The sequence below is a fragment of the Grammomys surdaster genome, unplaced genomic scaffold (assembly GCF_004785775.1).
Source record: "Grammomys surdaster isolate TR1022 unplaced genomic scaffold, NIH_TR_1.0 67, whole genome shotgun sequence".
Classification (NCBI taxonomy): domain Eukaryota; kingdom Metazoa; phylum Chordata; class Mammalia; order Rodentia; family Muridae; genus Grammomys; species Grammomys surdaster.
The window spans coordinates 201,157-218,834 of record NW_021604569.1 but is presented as its reverse complement, the minus strand read 5'-3'; the positions used below and the strand labels follow the sequence as shown (position 1 = coordinate 218,834).

General features: G+C 37.8%; 1 protein-coding gene across 1 annotated transcript in view; it reads left to right on the top strand.

The window, feature by feature from the left end:
• Psme4 (proteasome activator subunit 4) overlaps window positions 1-17,678 on the top strand; it is a 104,115-nt gene that overhangs the window by 68,611 nt on the left and 17,826 nt on the right. The window contains exons 28-40 of the mRNA XM_028776995.1: window positions 221-430; window positions 1,882-2,018; window positions 3,278-3,331; window positions 3,700-3,829; window positions 6,894-6,975; window positions 8,615-8,768; window positions 9,265-9,334; window positions 10,901-11,026; window positions 11,564-11,716; window positions 13,647-13,751; window positions 14,204-14,295; window positions 15,454-15,585; window positions 15,951-16,159. Of these exons, the coding sequence (XP_028632828.1) occupies window positions 221-430; window positions 1,882-2,018; window positions 3,278-3,331; window positions 3,700-3,829; window positions 6,894-6,975; window positions 8,615-8,768; window positions 9,265-9,334; window positions 10,901-11,026; window positions 11,564-11,716; window positions 13,647-13,751; window positions 14,204-14,295; window positions 15,454-15,585; window positions 15,951-16,159 (1,654 nt within the window). The remainder of the gene's footprint in view (window positions 1-220; window positions 431-1,881; window positions 2,019-3,277; window positions 3,332-3,699; window positions 3,830-6,893; window positions 6,976-8,614; window positions 8,769-9,264; window positions 9,335-10,900; window positions 11,027-11,563; window positions 11,717-13,646; window positions 13,752-14,203; window positions 14,296-15,453; window positions 15,586-15,950; window positions 16,160-17,678) is intronic.

Below are 17,678 nucleotides of genomic sequence, written 5' to 3'. Positions count from 1 at the left end.
AGTCATTCTTTAAACAAATCCTCTATTAAATGACTTAAAAAATATTAATGGATGCCACTTGGTTATACCTCAAGTTTATGGTTTTAAAAATAACACATAAAATGTGTGAACCTATTTATAAATTAGCTGTAAGTATATAAATAATCATTGTAAAAATTTAAGAACATGTTGAAGTCAACCATGACTCTTACTTTCCTTGTAAATGTATGTGTTCTTATAGGGCGCCTTATACTGTCTACTTGGGAATCACAGTGGTGTATGCCTGGCAAACCTTCATGACTGGGACTGCATTGTGCAGACCTGGCCAGCACTTGTTTCTTCGGGGCTTAGCCAAGCAATGTCACTGGAAAAGCCATCAATAGTGAGACTATTTGATGACCTTGCCGAAAAGATTCATAGACAATATGAAACAATTGGCTTGGACTTCACAGTAAGCAAACCACTTATTTATTTATTTATTTATTTACTCATATTTTAATGGAAATTCTGGCTTTTATTTTCCATGTCTTTCCTTTTTTCTGTAATAATGTCTGGCTTGTGGTTATAATTTTTAAAAGGCATTTGCTTTCTCTTTCCATCTAGGGCTTTTTAGTGATCACTATTGTAGATAATGGTGGGACACCAAATTGGAATGTGTCTAGAAATAGATCAGGTCATTTCTACCAAGAGGCTATTCCAGTTACCATTCCTGCATTTACCATGTTCCATAGATGCTGCCATTGCATGTTCCTCCCTCCCCTCCACTCACTTTCCCTTCTCTCTGATTCCCTCTCTGGTTGGTCTAGAACTTTTTTTGTTTAACAGACTGGTCTCAATCAAACTCACTCTGCTTCTTGAATGATGGGATTACAGACATGACCCATCATGGCCAGTCATGGCAGGTTTTTTAAAGAGTTGATTGTATTTTAGGAGGTTAGCTAAACTAGCCAAAGGCACAGAATATTTACTGCTAGCTAGATTCATAACTTAGTGCAGAATATTAAAAATTTTTTTGGATGGATGAGAAAGAAATTTCACTGGTTCTCAAATGATAGGTTTTTAAATGATAGGACATCATTTAAGCACTTTTTGGAAAGTCAAGTCAGTGTCTAGTTCTGTAGTCCATGCTAGCCTCAGACTTATAGCAATCTTCTGTCTCTGACTTCTATATTCTGAGATTACATGCAGATATTGTGCATGAGCCACCTTTCTTAAGCATGTAAGATGCTAAGTGCACACATTCACGCTTCCTCAGTGCACCAGGATAGACAGAAAAGTGAGGAGAGTTGACTTCTTTCTTTCCTCAGGTTGGCTATGTTTTCCATCCTATTGACCAGAATTATAGCTGTGGTTATAAATTCATCCCTTGCTCTTTGAAACTGTCGTTATATTATAATTAGCTTTCCCCTACCTTACCCACATATGGTCTTCTGTAGCCCAGGCTGGCCTTGGGTTCTTAATCCTCCTGCCTTCATCTCCTGAGTGCTCTGATTATAGGCATATATCACCATATCTAGGTAGATTATTTTTTCTTTAAAAATTAATAATAATAGTAACTTGAAATTTTCAAATCATTCATCTGTCTGGCAAAATGGTACAAGGGAAAAGGTGCTTGTCACCAAACCTGATGACGTGAGTTTACTCCCTGAACTGAAAGCATAAGCATTACATTTGTTGATTTGTTGTATATACATATATGAGTCCATGTTTGCATATACTATGACACATGTAAAGATCAGAGGACATGTTGTAGGAATCATTTCTCTCTTTCTACCCATGTAGATATGGTCCTAAGAACTGAATTCAGATCATCAGGCTTGACATCAAGTTCCCTTCTTTCTCTTCATTAAATAGTACACATTATATTATGTGTCATGACTCTACTTTTTTCCTTTTAATAAGATTCCAAAGTCATGTGCTGCAATAGCAGAATTACTTCAACAATCAAAGAATCCTTCCATTAGCCAAGCACTACTTAGTCCAGAAAAGATTAAAGAAGGACAGAAGCGTCAACAGGATAAGAATGCTGATGCCCTAAGGTAATTGATAAACTTTCTGCTCAGACAAAATATTATAGTTAGTACATTTTTTCTTGGTCTACAATATAAATATAACTTACACAATGGATTTCTGGGGAAATGCAAAAAGTTGGGAGATGATTGTTGTAAAGGGCCTGAATTTTCACTTTTAGGTACAGAGTTGAAAAAAAAATGGCTAATAGTTATTGTTGTATCTTTTTCACTATGAATTCCTTTTGATTGTTTTTTAAAGTACTAATATATACATTCAGACATAATATAATTGGTATACTTTATTATTAAGTCCTAAATTTAAGTTCAATATATTACTTTATAGCTTTAAGTAATCTCTTTTTGATTAAATTTGGTATTAGGATATTAGTAAACTTTTTTTTTTTTTTTTGATTTGGGGAACCAGAACAAGTCCATGGAAACAAAGTAATAGCCTTCCTAACTCAGTTTTGGGTTTACCATGTAACTAGTACATTATCATGCCTACCTACTGTTTTTGAAAATGCCTTATTTTTTATCAGAATATTGCCCAGTCTGATCTTAACTCATGGGCTTAAGAGCTCTTCCTGTGCCAGGCTGTGGTGGCACACGCCTTTAATCCCAGCACTTGGGAGGCAGAGGCAGGCGGATTTCTTGAGTTCGAGGCCAGCCTGGTCTACAGAGTGAGTTCCAGGACAGCCAGGGCTACACAGAGAAACCCTGTCTCGAAAAACCAAAAAAAAAAAAAAAAGAGCTCTTCCTGCCTCAGTATCCCAGTGAATCGGTTATGAATATGGAAGCTAGGTACAACCCCCAAGCTTGTTTTCTAAAGTATCTCTGAATTCCTATTGGTGGTTTAATTGATTTCTGATAGCAGCATACTATACAGACACAGTATACTGGTATCTCTTTGATTACAATTTTAATGTTTACTTTGGAACACTCAAAAATAGTTTTCTGGACATACTAATAATGCTGGTATTTTTTTTGTGCCAAGGCAGGGTGGTCAGGCATTCAAAGCTAGCCTGTAATATGAGGCCTTATCTCAAAAAACAAACAAACAAGCCGGGGGGGGGGGGGAACCCTAAGATTATTAAGAGAAAATAAACAGTTGGTAGTTCGTGGGGTTTTTGTTTGTTTGTTTGTTTCTTTTTTTTTTTTTTCAGTGTCTTTCTTCACTTAGTTTTAGACTGGTCTTGATGTAAGAGGAGAGTGATTTTATATTGCATTATGTGATGTTTGTCTTAATAGTATAGTAAGATCATATTTTATCTGAAATTTTTTTAAAGGAACTATGAATGTTTGGTAAATACTTTACTAGATGGTGTGGAGCAAAGAAATCTGTAAGTATAATTTTTTCTCTTTAAAACATGTTTTATAACCATCAAAACATCGTCTTAACTGCTCTAGTGATCCTGTGCATAGGAAAAGGGATAACTATATTAATGGAATAATTTGTGTGTTAGAAGATTGGGATGGGACATGGGTAGTTATAAGGACAGTTTGGTTTAATAGGCCTGTCTTAATTCTGGAGAAACTTAAAATTATGTCAAACATAGAGTTGTGCATGGTTTCACACACCTGTGATCCCAGTTCTCAGGAGGCTTAGGCTACAAAGCAAAGAAAAAGTTTCAAAACAGATTCTTGTTTTAAGTGGGTTTTAAGAGGAATCTGATTTGTAAGTACCTTCTCTCATTCTCTCAACCACCAGGCCTTGGAAATTTGAGCATATAGGAATCGGGCTTCTGTCTCTACTCCTAAGGGATGACAGAGTGTTGCCTCTTCGTGCCATACGTTTTTTTGTTGAAAATCTCAACCATGATGCAATTGTTGTTCGAAAGGTACATACTTTATTTATTTTGGTTACTGTGTTGGGTTTGAGAATATTTACCTCACCAGACTCTTTAAATTCCTCATAGACAACATATATCCTAATCAATACCTTGAAAGGAATGATTTGGCATCTCCTTCTGTTTGCTCAGAAACGATAAGAATTTGTTCAACAAATGTTGGAAGGTATAACCAAGCATTTTATACATTTAATGCTATAGCTATAGCAAGGAATAAACTTGCAGACTAATAGGAAAGTTTGACTTTTAAAAATTTAAAAACCCATTTTGCAAGCAGAGGGACAAATTTGAGGGTTCAGTTTTTTGGCTTTGTTCTAAAAGTGGTACAAATGAGCTTGAAGAAGGATTCTGGCTTTGTCCACTTCTGAAAGAAAACCAATAAGAGGCCCAGAGGCCAAAGAAAAGGCAGTTCATTGAGCAGAAGTTCAAAGGTGGAGATGCTAGTAGTTGAATGTTTATGCTCCTCCCACCAGTACCAACACACACACACACACAGCGCGCGCACCACTGCAGCATACATGGAGGTCAAAAGATAATTCTTGGGAGATAGGTCTCTACCTCCACTGATGGATTGAAGAATCAGATTGAACCCAGGTAATTGAGCTTGTGCAGCAAGTACTTGTGCTTGCTGAACCATCCCACAGAGCCTAAACTTTTCATGTGTACTTTTTTGGTTAATTTCTCCAATAACCTCTCCCCTGGTATTCCCCTTTCCACTTTCAAGTCTTCTGTTTTGCCACCCCCCTCCTTTCCCATTTCCTTACAGCCTTTTCCCCATTCATGCCCCCTTTCCAGCATCATGACTTCTATATACTCACACTCACTGTACATAAATAACTTGTATATAAATACAAGCTGGGATCTGTATAAAAGACAGCACTGTTGGTTATCTTTCTAAGTCTGGGATACTTTTCTTAATATGATTTCCATATCCATTTGTGAATGTAATTTTTACATTTATGGTTGAGTAAAATTTCGCTTATATGTGTAGCACATTTCTATTATCTGTCTGTAGATAGACATCTAGGCTGGTTCCATTTCCTTGTTATTGTCAGTAGTGCACCATTGAACATAGATGTACAGGTATCTTTGTGATAGAATGCAAGAGTCCTTTGGGGGACCTAATTGTAGCTGCCTGTGGCCACGGACCAACTGGGTTCTCCTGAAAGGGGGACTGGAAATGAAGAAAGGGACAGAGGGCGAGTCATGATTGAACTGCCAACTGCAGACGATGGAATACTGGCAGTTTAACTATATTTTTAAGTTTCTTTTGCAATATTAGAGTATAACCATAATTTTGGGAAATAAAACCAATTTTTTACAATGTAAACAATCTATTTTCTTTAAAGTCAACACCAAGTGGATTACTTTCATGTTACAAAGTTTGGCTGCCAGTTCTTACATATGAATGCATGATAGTGCAGCTTTTAATATCTCATTAAAGAGACATTGTTTTAAATCCTGTCTTTTATACATCTGGTTTCTGAATAACTCCAAGTCTGAGTTACCAGTTTTAAGCCAGCCAACTTTCTATTACCAAAGTTTCAAATTTTTAATCATACCCAGTAACTTACAGGCCAATAATCTATAACCAAGACATGCAGAACATATTTGTACCTTTAAAACCAGTCAGAAACAAAAATTGAAGTGGCTACACATTTTATATATTTAGACTAAACAAAATTTTCTTGCTTTTTCTAGCTGTAATTTCAGGAGAAAAGCACCTTGTCACAGAGATCTTTCTAGGAAAAACAACTCTCAGCTTCCTTATCATAGAAGCCAAAAAGCTGCTGGTCCCTTTAAAAGCAGCTTATGCCAACAATCAGTTCCTGGAAAGGTTTCTCCAGCTGAGGTTGACCCCTAGTTACAGTGCAGGGTAACTTACCAGCTTCTGCTGTGCACATTAAGACTGCCTTTAAAACCAAGTTAAACTAATCCAAAGAGTGGATACCTAGAAGTTTTAACGATTTTTTTCCTTTGGAACATGAAACATAGAACACCAATCATTCAAACAATGAAACAAAAACAGACTATTGACACAGGTGGACAAATTGGTGCACCAAGGACAGACAATAGACAAAGAAAGCAGAACTAAGGATTTCTCCTGTAGAAGCCAGAGAAACTCAGGACGTCTCCTGAATTTTCTCCTGTTCCTAGGAGAGCTCTGAGATAGCCTTTTCCTTCTTTTTAGCTGACACAGCCCAGAGAGAGGACAACTGCTTTTCTGAAACCCTTTCTCTCTCTCATATTCAAGATCTAACTCTTCATCTCTTTCTTTAGGAGGTGCCCTGCTTTCTTAGTTTTCTAATTCCTTCTAACCCTGCTCCTCTTGCCTGAGGCAGCTCTTAGGCTGCAGGAAAATGCCTATTTAGAATTCTTTTGTCTCATGTTTCACTGTTAACCTCCTAAGTGAGGTCAGCCTCGGGTCAACACCTATTCAACCTAGACTGTATCTCCTTAAACACACTTCCTGCAAACACAGCCTCCAAAAAATAACCAGCGCTAGCATCAATGCTGTTTGTTGCTTACCAAGTGCAGAATACTCTTCTTCCTTTTTCCGTGAAGCTCCACCTAAGACAGCGTTTCTCAGTGGGTTCCCTGTTTTCAGGTCCCTCGTTTCATTGTCACCTGTAGCTGCCTGTGCCACAAACCAACCAGGTTCTTCAGAAAGGGGATGGGGGGTGGAAATTAAGAAAGGGATGGAGGGCAAGAGAAACATGGAGCCAAGACAAATTTCTCTGATCAAGGCTCCATGTTTTTCTCGCCCTCCATCCCTTTCTTAATTTCCAGCCCCCCTTTCAAGAGAACCTGGTTGGTCTGTGGCTGCAGGCAGCTACACCTAATCTTTGAGAAACTGCTGCACTGGTTTCCATAGAGTCTGCATGCGTTTACACTCCTACCAAGAATGAATATGGGCTCCTTTTTGTAGGAGGTTTGGGTTTTTTTTGTTTTGTTTTTTGTTTTTTAAGAAGTAGAATCAGTTTCTACTATGGTACAGCATGTTGTAAGAGGGTTTTTTCAAAATGTTGATATATGCATTTTAACCTGTTTGTAGATGGCTATCTCAGCTGTTGCGGGTATTCTCAAGCAGCTAAAGAGAACTCACAAAAAGCTGACCATCAACCCTTATGAAATCAGTAAGTAATACCCCAAGTAAGTAATAGTGCTTTTAAATAACACTTAGAACATTTCTTTGAGTATTCACAGAGGTTAGGAGTGGTAGCATAGGTAGAAAGGTCCAGAATTCTAAAGTCAGCTTGAGCTGTATTAACATAATCCATTGAGCATTTCTTTCTGAGCAGGAAGATTAGAAAAGAATCTTACTTTTCTTACTGTGTTCTCAGAATTTTTCCCCCCTTTATATTATTTACTTATTTTTCGTTGTTTTGTTTTTTGAGACAGAGTTTCTGTGTTAGTCTGGCTGTCATCAAACTTACTCTGTAGACCAGGATGGCTGAAACTCAGAGATCCACCTTCCTCTGCCTACCAAGTGCTGGCATTAAAGGCGTGCACCACTACCCTGAGAGTGTAATATTTTAATTGTGGATTAGACTGTAGTCCACAGAAAAATGTCTCTTAAGAATTTTTCTATTGATATAAAGGACATGCATGTTGTCTAAATGACTAAAATTTTAGTAAGATGTGTTGATAAAGTTAATGACACAGAATCAATGTTAATTTATTTTAATTTTTTGAGAACTGTGTTTTGATCTATAAAAGAACAGTCTTAGGAAATACTTTTGTATTCGGTACTGTGGGGTGTAGAGACATTATGAGAGCAATTTCCCATAAAATGATTCCAATAAATGAATGTGTAGGGAAAGAGAATATGTTAAAATATATATAGGATAATATGTAAAAATATGAGGACTGGACCATAAGGGAAGAATAATGTAAAAAAATTCCTTGAGCTTTGAAAGCTTGAAATTAATTCAGAACCAAATGTTTTAACAAACCTTTTTAATTTAGTGCATCATATTCTCCTAACAGTTATCAATCCCAAATCCATCCATCCCATCTTTCCCTCAATAGTTCAACGTAAACCTCATGCCCCTCCTCAAACTCTGCCCCATCCTACCCAACCCTCTCTCAGGGCTGAGGTCCAGGACCTTGCTCACTGCAGTTTGTTTTGTGTTGTGTGTGGGGGCACACATGCTATCACATTTATGTGGAGGTCAAAGTCCAACAGTGGGAGTCAGTTTTTTCTCTTAACCATGTGGGTCGTCAGGCGGCTGAACTCAGGACCCTGGGATTGTTCATGAACACCTTTACCTAGTGACCCATCTAGACAATAATACGTGGTCTTCTTTAAAGACAGTACTAATAAGTGATTTCTTGTTAAGTGTTGCAGGTAGAGCCAGAGAGATAGCTCTGTTTACGAACATGTGTTATTTTTATGCAAAAACCAAGTTCTGTTTCCAGCACCCACATCAGGCAGTGCACAACAGCTTGTGAGCTAGCTCCAAGGGGATGCCTGTAACTAACCTCAGGCACATGCACATATACAGACATACACACAAGTACATATAAATATATAATTTATATAAACATACATTTTTAAGGGAGTTATAGTCAGAACATGGTAGTGCATATCTTTCATCCCAGTACTTGGGAGGCAGAGGCAGGTATATCTTTGAGTTCTAGGCCAGCAAGGGCTATAAAGTGACATTGCATTTAAAAAAAAAAAAAACGGTAATAGAATTGTGTATTGAAAGTCTAGAATAACTACTGAGTTAATTGTTTTCAAATCATTAAATCTGAATACCTTTTCTTTAGGTGGATGTCCTAAACCTACGAAAATTCTTGCTGGTGATCGGCCTGATAACCATTGGTTGCATTATGATAGCAAAAATATACCAAGAACAAAAAAAGAATGGGAGTCAAGCTGCTTCGTTGAAAAAACTCACTGGGGATACTACAACTGGCCGAAGTGAGTGACGCTCGCCTCCCACCTTACGTTAAACGGTTTTTTCTTTTTTTGTGAACTTTATTTTGTTAGATCCAAGTTCTAGGTTCCGAGTCATTTTTAAAGGCCATTCCTTCTTCCTTCCAATTTTTCTTGTGCTCTCGCCAATTCTGTGCTTCATTTCTCCCCAGTTGTTATGCTACAGTCCTGAGCTTCTGTTAATGCTGTGCCGCATGGCCTGGGAGGCTCGCAGCAGCTGCTCTAAGTTGTGTTCCTATGTGTTTATAATAACACGTGTCTAAACCCAGCACTTTTCTCTCACTGTTGAGTCCCGTAATTTGTTACCAAAGCATGGAGAGCTATAGACAGCTATAGACTTTAAAGCAGAGACTGTTACAGTCTACTCATGTCCCTACACTTCATTCTAATCAGAAGTTGTTCAAAATGCCTCCTAACATTTACTGTTGAAGCTGTATCATTTTCTTCTCTTCATGTTATAAATAAAACTCTTACTGTGTAGGAATATGGTTGTTTATGCTGGTGTGGAAGAGCAGCCTAAACTTGGCAGAAGCAGGGAGGATATGACAGAGGTAAGCATTCATTCCATTGTGGTTTTAAGTAGATCTTGACTGTTAATTTAGCTCTATCTTAGTCAAGTCCTTTTTTAAATGTATACTACTGTTCCATCACTCAGGTGCTAATTGATACCACTATTAACATTTCCAAAGTTGCCCTTAAGTTACTACTGAATTCAGCATTCCACTCAGTACTGCTCTACATAGCACTGCTGGCTGCTTGTGTTAGTTCTAGATGATACAAGGCTCTTGAGCAAACATAATGACCAATTTAGGTTTCCATTGTGTATAAATCATGGCTTCTTAGGAAATAGGTGCTAATTTTTTTTAAGAATTATTTTTATTGTTTTTAATTATGTGTATCTGTTGTATGGGTGAGTGCACCTGGGTGTAGGTGGGGGCAAGAGGTATTAGTTCCCCTTTGAGCTGGAGTTACAGGTCCTGAGCTATCTGCATTGGGTGATAGGAATTCAGGCCTTCAGGAAGAACAGTGCTGTTTTTACCACCGAGCCATCTCCCCAGCGCAAACACCTAGATTTTAAAAACAAATATTTTAGTTAAGTATGGTAGAGATTGAGTGTAACTTCTGCACTCGAGGCTTTTGAGGGAGGACTGGTATGAGTGAGTTCAAGGCCAGTCTGGACTGTAGAACAAGACTGTCTTTAATCAGCTAAACAAAAGGGAACAAAGAAAAAAAAACAAAAATGAAACAAAAATGTCTTCTTCGTTGAATATACTTCATTATTATTATTGTGAAAGTTAATTTGCTTTAAAAAGCCAAGTTGGGTTGAGACTCCACAAGACCTACGAGTCAGCTAGCCTGGACCCTTGGGGGCTCCCAGAGACTAAACCACCAACCAGAGAGCTTACATCGGCTAGACCTGCACATACGTGGCAGATGTGCAGCTCAGTCTTCATGCCAGTCTGCCAGCAACTGGAGCAGGGGCTGTATCTGACTCTGTTGTCTACCTGTGAATCCTGTTCCCCTAACTGGGCTGCCTTGTCCTGCCTAGTGGGAGACACATGCCTAGTCCTGCGGTGACTTGATATTCCAGGGTGGGTTGGTACCTAGAAAGGGTTGAGGGCCTGGGAGGAGGGAAGTCTTTGATTGGATGTAAAGTGAGTTAGTTAAGTAGTGGGTGGGGGTGGGGAGCTAAGTTTTCTTCAAGTTGATGTTTACATTTCCTGATTTTCACCAACCTTTCTTTAAAGGTTGGTGTTACGCAAAGATGGAAATGGTTTGTTAGAACTTGATTTATAGTTAAAAGGTTCTTATAAATTGCACACAGCTGGCACAAAAGTGTTAGCCCTCATTACCAAACAGAACATTTTTTTAGTTTTAATTCATATTATAAAAAATGACATCCAAACCTGGGGAAGTAAAGGGAAAACTTAGATATTATTAGAGTTGCATTCTAGTTTTGCATCTAGTTGCGTTTACTATCTGGGTTCTAGAAGGTACTGTCGCTTCTGTGGGTATTGAAGATTCTCCAGAACAAAACGATAGCTATAAGTCTTGTGCTCTTAAGTAGGTTTTAAACCTTGAACATTGTTTTTTTTTGTTTTTCTTCAACTTTATAGGCAGAACAAATTATATATGATCGGTTTTCTGACCCTAAGTTTATTGAGCAGTTAATCACATTTCTATCTTTAGAAGACAGAAAAGGAAGAGATAAGTTTAGTCCCCGGCGTTTCTGCCTCTTTAAGGTAATTATGCTTATGTACCTTTTTCATAAAATTTAGTGATTATCAATTTATGGGCTTATAAGTAAATTTGAATTTACTTATTGTCTGCATTAATCTAAAGTGGTACTGAAATTACATAGTTCATATTGCTGTGGTTTACACTTCTTTTTAAGGCAGCCTTTTAAATTATTGATGATATTAGCACTAGAAACAAAAAATTGCTTTTTAATATCAATTTGCAATATTCTTGCTATTATAACTGACATTGTTAAAGAAGTTAAATTCTAATGGGGAGAATAAATTGCAAACTTAAATATTATAAAGATAATACTGGGGGCTGGCGCGGTGGCTCAGTGGTTAAGAGCACTGGCTGCTCTTCTAGAAGTCCTGAGTTCAATTCCCAGTGGCCACATGGTGGCTCACAACCATCCGTAATGAGATCTGATGCCCTCTTCTGGTGTGTCTGATGACAGCTACAGTGTACTCATATACATAAAATAAATAAATAAGTCTCTTTAAAAAGATAACACTGAATTAACTTTGCCTTTCTCTTTATAGGGTATATTTAGAAATTTTGATGATGCTTTTCTGCCTGTTCTGAAGCCCCATTTAGAACGTTTGGTTGCAGATTCTCATGAAAGTACCCAGAGATGTGTTGCAGAAATTATAGCTGGTTTAATCAGAGGCTCTAAGCATTGGACGTTTGAGAAGGTGATGTGATCAATAATTTTGGAAGGTTTTATTTGTTGTTTTGGGGTTTTGTTGATCACTTATTCAGGACAGGTAAGTAATACTAGGACTTGGGAGGCAGTAGCAGAGCCAGCCTGGGCTACATGAGACCTTGTTTGAAGAAAAGGGGAAAAAGGTAGCAATCCATATCACATTTTGATATTGCTTCCTGAAATATAACAGGTTCAACTCCATAAAATGTGCCAAAAATGGTGCTTGGTGATATGGTTTAGTTGGTAGACTATTTAGCATGTACAAAGCCCTCTGTTAGGTCTTAATATTTAGTGAAATGGGCTTAAATTCCCAGAGTTCTGGAGGTGAAGAGCAAGAAACCAGAAAGTGAAAGTCATCCTCTTTTACATAGCAAGTTTGAGGTTAGCCAGGGATACAAGACAGATACTCTTGGGGTGTTTTGTTTTTGTTTTTTTGTTTTTTGTTTTTTGGGGTTTTGTTGGTTGGTTGGTTGGTTGGTTGTTTTTTTGTTTTGTTTTGTTTTGTTTTGTTTTGGTGAACAGGGTAATTTCAGAACATTGAGATAACAGAGTATAAGTGATTCAGCCCTAACGTTATGGCTTATTAGTAATATTCTTTAGTGTCAGCAATGAATAATTACTTCTAGGAGGTAGAGTCTGAGAACCTGAACTTAATTTTACCTTATGAGCAAAATGGAGACTGAATAAAAAATGGCCACAGTTATATTAAAAAGAGCAGGCCTCAACAAACACAAGAGTTTTTCATGGTCTATAGATAACATTCAGTTCATGGAAAGGAATCAAGATATATCAGGTTTAAATTTTAAAAAAAAAAAAGGAAGAAGAAGAAAGAAAAAAAAATCTGGAAAGATGGCTCTTAGTAGTTAAGAGTATATACTGTCCAAGTACCCAGTCCAGTACCCAGCACCCACATTGGGCGGCTCACATCTGCCTGCTCCAGGGATCCAGTGCCCTATTCTGGGAGCTGTATACAATGTAATTCCATGTACCTACACATAGTATTAAAAAATAAAATCTTTTTGTTGTTGTTTTGTGTTTGTTTTGAGATAAGGTCTTCCTCTGCAGCTCTGGACGGCCTGGAACACCAAGCTGGGTTTAAACTCACAAAGATCTGCTGTTAGGTTAGGGTTAAAGATATGTACTGCCGCACCCAGCTTTAAAATAAATAAAAATCTTTAAAAAAACAAAACCCAGGAAACATATTTCTCTCAAAATGGAGGTTTATACACAATGCAGCCATCCTTGTCATTCCTGTTTGTGGAGCTACTGTTGAATTAGCTCTTTACCAAAACACGTTCTTTTTTTTTAAATCTGTATCTGGTACTTTTTAGCCCAAATACTACCTTCCTATTTGTCCTTTTAAAACCAAAGTCCATGACTATGAAGTGTGCCTATTAAGTATGAAGTTGTTAGAAAAGAATCGTCTCCGTTTCCCCTTGAGATTAATCAAAGTCTGTCTTTTCAAGATCACAGGGTGATTTATGTGCTTATTGAAGTTTTGAAGCCGCAGTTATTTTCAGTCCTTAATTATCACAATGTGAATTGAAGATCTCACCTAAAGTGAATTCCCATTTGATATCAGAGCACCCATGCTTCCAGCTTGGGTTCAATAGTGACCTGAATATGCATGAAAAATTTGAAGTTTCCCTTTTGCCCAATGTGATAATAGCTTTAGTCTTTTAAAAAAGAACCTTTCTGTGTAGGAAATATTTTATAAGGAGCCATACAAAGTCTTTCCTCATTTTTGGATGATATTCTGAGAAAGAAATTGTATGATACATACATTACATGAATTATAGTAAGGTCCCTTACTTGGATGATGTACAAAGTCCTGTCCTATTTGTGTGTAAGTATTTCTAGGAGGTGCTGTTTTTAGAATGATGGATGCCACTAACTTTCCTGTGTTTGACTTTGAGAAGGTGGAGAAGCTTTGGGAGCTCCTGTGCCCGCTGCTGAGAACAGCCCTGTCTAACATGACAGTGGAGACGTACAATGACTGGGGAACCTGTATAGCCACGTCCTGTGTAAGCACACTTTCTGCTTGTTCCCAGTGACACTGTGCTTTCATAATGTATCAGGTCCTGTATCCCCTTTGATCTTGATGGTTCGTTCATACCTCTTTTTTTGTACATAATTGTGGATGGTGCTTTTCAGCCTTCCTAGCCACCTTTGAGTGTAGCTCAGGTTCTCATGTTTATTCAGAAAATTTGGGAAATGTTTACACATAGTAAAAGCCATGTTATAGTTCTGTGTGTTGTTAATACCAAGTATGCCCATAGCTCATGTGCTTTTAAGTTGTCCATTTTGCTAACAGTTTTCTCCCTTTTAATACAATTAATGATAGTTAAATTTGTATTTGACGCCTCAGTTTTAGTTTGGGTTGCCTTTTGCATACTTACTTGTAATATAACTGGGTCTGATTGAGTTACAGAGTTATATCTTTTGCCTAAGGTATTGCTTTATATCTTCAACACAGGAAAGCAGAGATCCCCGGAAGCTTCATTGGCTTTTTGAGCTGCTCTTGGAGTCACCATTGAGTGGCGAAGGGGGGTCGTTTGTAGATGCATGGTAAGTAAAAAGAAAACCTGTATGGTTAACATCAAAGATTTTACATTAACTAGTGAATAAATGGAAATGAGTTACTAGGCATGGTGGTACATACCTGTAATTCCTGCAGTAGGGCCATTAGAGAAGGAGGATAATGAGTTTTAGGCCAGCCAGAGCTATATATACCAAATTCCAGGCCAACCAGGATTATCCAGCATGAGCAAGTCCCAAAACAAAACCAAAGCAAAAGAAAGACAAGAAATGAATTATCCAAGTGCTAAGTTGAATGATGAATTTCTTTTGGAGGCTGTGATGTTTTCGTTTTGTAAGCAGTGTACCAGCTCCAACATAAGTCACCCAGCCTTCTGAGCTGCCACAGCTTTGGAGGGAATATACTGACTTCCTTGTCATAATCTTATTTTTCATATTGTCTTTTACCAAAAACATAAAGAGGGGCTGGAATATAATTTAATGGTCAAGTGCTTGCCTAACATACTCTGTATCACTACAGAAACAAGACAGATATAAAGGTCAAGTGCCAGTGAGATGGCTCAGTGATGGAGGTTTTTGCCTGACAGCTTGAGTGCTATTCCTGGAACCCACATGGTTACCACATGGTAAAAGGAAACATACGTAGACTGACATACACCCTACACACATACAGAAGAAGCCATACAGTGGAGCTAGGCAGACGGCTGAGCTGGTAAAGGCACTTGTACCAAGGCTGATAACCTAAGTTTGGTTTTTGGAACTCTCATGGTTGAAAAAGAAAACAGACTTGTTTTCTAACCTCCACCCTCATGCTATGGCATGTATGTGCCCCCAACCCTACTTCACATACACACATACTAAATAAATGAATGTGTAAAAGAAAGGTCCATGGATATGCTTTTTCAGAACTTAATAGTAGTAAATATAGTACCACTAAAAATATATTTAAACATTTTTAATGTAATAAATATAAAAAGTAGATGAAAATATAAAAAAATTAGAAAAAGGAATGTGGAAGGCAATCTTCAAGATATTATTTTGAATTGTGGATGGTATATTTAGTAGGAAGAAGCTGTTTGTGGCAATCTAAGAGAAAGCAGGAAAAGATTGAAATGTAATACAGGCATTGTTTATACTCTCAGCATAGAAAAGCAGTGTGTAACACGTCTTCTCTGTACTTCATTGTAGTCGACTCTATGTGCTACAAGGTGGCCTTGCCCAGCAAGAGTGGAGAGTTCCTGAACTATTGCACAGACTTCTAAAGTACTTGGAACCGAAACTCACCCAGGTTTACAAAAATGTCAGAGAAAGAATAGGGAGGTATGTATAGGTTTTCTTTTTGGTTTGGAGTCTTGAGTCTTTGTAGTAAGTTTTAATACTAACAGTACATACTGGTCGTGTTTTCAGTGAGTGGTGTTGTTCCTCATGTTTTGTTCATTATTATGTTCTGAAAAACAAGACATTGAATATGAATTAGGACCACTGTACTCAGAAGCCACCAATGAGCAGCCATCATACTACAGGGTTGCCCCTCAGAATTATATGGCATGTCTTACACTGGGAGCAATCCGAGACCCTCCCTGGGAATTGTCTTTAGAAAGTTTGGTTTGGCTGAGCTGTAACTTTTGAACCTCAGTTTTAATTTTCATGTCAGACTCCCTACTCTTCTGTATTTTATTTAACAGTGTGCTGACCTACATATTTATGATAGATGTTTCTTTGCCAAATACTGCTCCAACAACATCTCCTTCTATTCCCGAGTTTACTGCTCGAGTCCTAGAAAAACTGAAACCTCTCACAGATGTGGATGAAGAAATTCAGAACCATGTTATGGAAGAAAATGGCATTGGTGAAGAAGATGAACGGACTCAGGGCATTAAACTCTTAAAAACCAGTGAGTCATTAAAGTAACTGGTAGAAGTTCACTTGAAGACAGGGCTCTTTTTAGTTCATTTAAAAACCAGTGAGTCATTAAAGTAACTGGTAGAAGTTCACTTGAAGACAGGGCTCTTTTTAGTTCATTTAAAAACCAGTGAGTCATTAAAACTGGTAGAAGTTCACTTGAAGACAGGGCTCTTTTTAGTTCATTTGGATGCTTTTCCCAACATACACACAATTTTTCTTATGATAAAACAGTATTTGTTTTCTGATTTTAATTTTTCTGTTAGCTTGTTTGTGTTTGGTTTTTTTGCTTGGTTGGTTGGGTTTTGATATATTGTCTCACCAGGTAGCTATGGCTGTCCTGGAACTCACTGTGTAGACCAGGCTGGCCTTGAACTCACAGAGATCCATCTGCCTCTGCCTCCACCTCTTAAGTGTACTACCATGCCTGCATTTTTCTCCATTTTTTAAATCATATTTTGTTGGTTTTCACCTGTAGTTGTTTATATGTTCTTGCTATTACTTGCTGGGATTGAAAGCATGCACCACCATACCAGACAATTTTTAACATTTTTGAGTATTTAGTTTAAAGACTATGTATTAGTCCACAATTACCCATTTCCAGAATTCTCTTCATGGCCAGCAGAAAGTCTGCACCATCTCACAGTAACTCTTCATTTTCCTCTCCCCCGTGCCTCACTCCTAACAGGCATCCCTTTACCTCTGTCTCTAAAATTTGTTCTAGGTGGTTCATCTTAGTAAAATTGGATTATATTGGTTCCTTTATCTCTGGCATATTTCACTTGGCAAAGCATTTTATGATGAATCTATTGTTTTAGTTAGGGCTCTTACTGACTACAGCTACTCTTATAAAAGAAAACATTTCATTGGGGATGGTTTACAGATTCAGTGGTTTAGTCCACCATCATCATCATGGCAGGAAGCATGGCAGCATGCAGGCAGACCTGGTGCTGGAACAGGAGAGTTCTACATCTGCATCCTGGAGGCCACAGGAAGAGAGTGAGCCACTAGGTCTGAATTGAGCTGCTGAAACCTCAAAGCCCACCCCTCCCCTACTGGCCACACCTCCTAATAGCCTGATGGCCTCTCCCAGGGGGCCACTTGGGGCCATGCTATTCAAAGCACCACATGTTGAATCATAAGTGTGCCATTATACCTGAGTTTTCACCATTTTTTTAAGTCACATATTTTGTTGATTTAGCGTTATAGTTGTTTATTTGTTCTTGCTATTATCATATTATTAAGTAAATAACTTATTAAATATTTTCTGCTATGAATATACGTTCTTCCTTCACTTTTCCTTCCCCTCCCCTATCTTCCAAATGTTGGTTTTGTTATTACTGTTTCTTGGTTTTTTTTGTTTGTTTTTTGTTGTTGGTTTTTTTTTTGTTTTTTTTTTTTTATAATAAGGAAAGGATCTTTCTCTGTTGGGCCTACCTCTGCCTCCTTAGTGCCAGATTTGATGTTATGCCTACCTCTGCCTCCTTAGTGCCAGATTTGATGTTATGCCT